Raw genomic sequence first — 3,894 nt, 5'->3', positions numbered from 1 at the left:
GATGTCTTTGAGGGGGTACATTGATGCTGATTGGAACTCTTGTTAGATGATTTCAAAGAAATTGACTGTTGCATATTCATCATAGTTGGAGGAGAAGTATCTTGAAAGTCTAAAAACAAATGCTTCCTTCTCTGAGGGTGTATTCTAAAACACTTCCTAGAGTGTAGTAGGATACTGTACAGTATAATTGGATTATTTTATCTCGAGGACTCTATGGTTGATAGTCTGATTGCATAATTTTGGCCAATAGTCTCATTACATAATTTTGGTCAGAACCATAAAATGTTTGAAAGAGAGTGACTTAGATGACTCTTCATTTGCAGCTACAATAGCCTTTTTTTTTTATCTATGTCTTTTGTATCTCCCCAAAGTTGTTGAACAACTTACATGTCATTATGAATTCTAGGATGAAATTTATACAATTCTTAAGAGTTCTGAACAATAGTGTACAATTTAGAATCCATTTCTAGATAGAGTTTAGGAGTAATTTGAGAAGTTGAAGACTCTCTATTCCCTACCTCATGGAAATCCTCTTTTCGATCTCCTTGATCTGTTTCTTTGCCTCGATAAAAGAAACAGTGAGTTTCTGAAATTTGTTCCAACAGCCTCAATAGGTGTTACCTCATATACTAGTTTGTGTATGACATATTTAACCATCAGGGAGCTTTCAGTATCAATTATAGGAACCTCCATAGGTGTTACCTCAAACATTACTCTGTGTATGAGAATATTTTACCAGAGGGTCTTTCTCCACAACTTGGTGTGCATCTGTAACCACATCACCTTTAATGTTTCTTGCCTTCTAAGCAAGTTTGGTAGGGATAAAAAGAGATTTATTTCTTCTCTTTTCTTTCCTTAGTGGCTTTGTGCTCGTTTGCATGATAGTTATCCTTTAGGTGTCGCTGTTCTTCACAGACCCGAATAAGCTTGGGAATATTGAGCCGAGTTGAGAATGACTCAATGTGCTTCAATAACACCGCAGGCCGATATCTTGCATAAAGAACTCCCAACTCAGTAAAGATACTCTTATAGGCACTCTCCTAACCATGAGAAGGTACTTTACTAGGTCATGGTATATATATTTGCACCTTCAGCAGCTTTTATGACCTCTAAGAAGTGAGTGGCATCACCTACACGCAAGAGCATTATGCACATCTACATCTCGGCTCCTCTCGCTCACAAGATACTCCAATAACCGAGTAAGAAAACAAAGACGATTCCTGCACATAGAAAGTAAAATGAGAAAATAATATTGTAATATGGAGATGCAGGGCAGAGAGAAAACTAGCATACCTCTTCACACATTCTTGCTCAACTGGAAAACGGGAACTGACTGAAGGTAAAAGACCTTTGATGAAATCTTCGGGGCATCCTTCGTCAAGCAACAGCCCAATAACTAGAGGAGCATTTCGAGGATTGACCTATAAGTAAGACATATAATGTTAGAAATCATGTTTTAGATTAGCATAGAAAGATTCAAAATTAAATATAATCACACAAAAATTACCTTCTGAACGTATTCTTCAATAGAACAAATCATGTTTTCAGTATAGAGATAATGTATGAGTTGACGAACAAAACCAAATCGGTCACACACATTCATCAACGGCCATGCATTTGGAAGGTTGGTCTTCATTAGAAAGTTTTTTGTCTTCTCAGCGTCATGATAGCTTGATTCTCGCGTCACGCGCTCTACCTCCTTAATATGTCCAGTTTTAACAGCTGCTTCAATGTACTTGAAGTGAATATCAGGATCCTTACTAGAACACAGACTCAAAATCAAAAGCATAAATTAGTAAAGTAATAACTACTGACAAAAAGGAAAAATAGTATGTTTAGAAATTCAACTGTGTTCGTTCTGCTTTCAGAAACACCTAGAGCGCAAATATGCACCCAAGAAAAAGTATAGTCCTTCAATAGGACTCGGATTTCTCAAAGACTTCGATGCATGCATCAACACCCAAGTTTTTAGAATATTCATTAGCAATCTGCAAATTATGTACTAGCAAGATTATTATATGCAGAAACTACAATAAAACGGAAAAAAATGAATTGAAAAAGGAGTCATACTGAAAAAACATAGGAGGCCTAATACAGTACCTGCACAGTTATTTGAAGATTTCCCTTAAGGTTGACAAGTAAAAGATGTTCCATACACTCCAGTGCCCATATTTGGGGAAGGGTTCCAAAGAACTCAACAAGAGCCTGAAAAACACTATAATAAGAAGATAACATATAAAAAAAACAAAATAGACCTCCTATGTTTAAGTTAGGTAAAATTACAAATTACACTCTATGAAGCACGAACACTAGAAACACGACACAGATACGTTGACACTAGAAATAATTTGAAAATTTGAATAAATTAAATGTAATCACAAGTGTCTGTGTCGGTTTCGAACATTGACACGGATACAGACGCACCTTTTTTCAGATGTGTCGGTGCTATCGAGATTACACTTGATATAAGAGCACAATGAACCCAACATCAATGAAACTAAGAATAAAACTAAGTAAACCTGAAGAAACAGATCAGTTATTGCGTTGCAGTCAACAGGGCAACCCCCCTCCATTCGCAGCATTATCAGAGCAAAATCTAGAGCACCCTGAGCATCTGTTCGCAATATTGTTTTCAAAAGGAATAACTAATCAAGAGTGTATCCAACCTGCACCAAAGTAAAAGGAGAAAACACATCAACATTTAGTGCAAAAACAATAATAAATAGAACTATGTAACAAAAAGAAAGTATAAAATTAATTTCACAGGAAAGCCTAATAACCAAGTGTTTCATTACTTCTGGTGTGGCACTTGCTTTAGTATATATTTTCAATGCTAGGTCTTTATCCACTCTCTGCATAAAAACAACTAAGTTTTATCGCACTAAATAGAGTCGACTACATGACTCAAACTACACCATAATGTTCTATCAACAATCATGTTTCTCTCCAATTCATTAATTTCCAAATGTTTCTTAATAGTTTCTCTGATCATTTTTCTAGGTCTTACTCTACTCTCCTTCTGATATATTCTTCCTAGTTACAATCTATTTCCATTTTAATACAATTTGCATCACTCCTACTCCACTATACATTCATGACAATTGGAGTAATAAGCACAACTAATTAGCGACAACACACACAGTTTACTGAAAACAGTTAACATGAACACGTTAATTATTTATAATAGAAACTAGGGTTTGATAATGTGAATGAGAAATCAGGTAGTGTCAAAAATGGGAAATACTAACCGTTGAGTCCCCCATGACAATCAAAACAGATGTTTAGAGAGAGTGAGAAATGTTGAAATTTTGAAGAAAAGAAACTTTGCGTGTTAGATATTGGAAGCGTGAGTGAGTGAGTGAGTGGAAGTGGAATAGAAAGATCAGAGGAAATTTGTTTTGGTATATGTCTCTCAAGGGTGAATTGTGCTGCATGTAAGCATAGGCATCAACATCATGGATCAACCGGAAAATGATAGAGTTTAATGGACCTCGTAGTTTTACACCATAGTTGTTTCCTCAAAATGATAACTTGTGTAGGGAAGTTTTAAGAAAAATTAAGGTTTTATTTGGATAGAAGGAATCGGATGGACGGAGCGGAATGGGATGGAATGATATTATATTATTTGGATCATTTAAAATTCGATGGGACAAAGCGAAATGAAGTGGTATAGATTCCATTTCATTCCATCATTTACCACCCTATTTTTTCCCCTCTAATTTGGGTGGAATGAACAACTTATTTTATCTCGTTCTAAAATTTTCAAATTCATTCCGTTCTGCTCCATTCCACTTTGTCTCACTCCGCTTCACTCTATTCCATTTCATTCATTTTATGATATCCAAACATAGCCTAAATATAGTTGACCCTCAAGCCAATGGTCAAGCTGAATCA

General features: G+C 35.6%; 1 protein-coding gene across 1 annotated transcript; it reads right to left on the bottom strand.

The window, feature by feature from the left end:
• Nucleotides 1-360: 360 nt before the first annotated feature.
• On the bottom strand, nt 361-3,514 carry LOC127121242 (clathrin heavy chain 1). Its single transcript, XM_051051802.1, has 7 exons — nt 3,249-3,514; nt 2,520-2,666; nt 2,101-2,205; nt 1,875-1,988; nt 1,508-1,760; nt 1,294-1,421; nt 361-1,220 (listed from the first exon to the last, which is right to left on the bottom strand). The coding sequence occupies exons 4-7, from the start codon at nt 1,979-1,981 to the stop codon at nt 1,127-1,129; spliced, it is 582 nt and encodes a 193-aa protein (XP_050907759.1). The 5' UTR covers nt 1,982-1,988; nt 2,101-2,205; nt 2,520-2,666; nt 3,249-3,514; the 3' UTR covers nt 361-1,126.
• Nucleotides 3,515-3,894: the final 380 nt, after the last annotated feature.

Source organism: Lathyrus oleraceus, chromosome 2 (assembly GCF_024323335.1).
Source record: "Lathyrus oleraceus cultivar Zhongwan6 chromosome 2, CAAS_Psat_ZW6_1.0, whole genome shotgun sequence".
Taxonomy (NCBI): Eukaryota; Viridiplantae; Streptophyta; class Magnoliopsida; order Fabales; family Fabaceae; genus Lathyrus; species Lathyrus oleraceus.
This window is presented reverse-complemented; position numbering and strand designations above follow the sequence as displayed.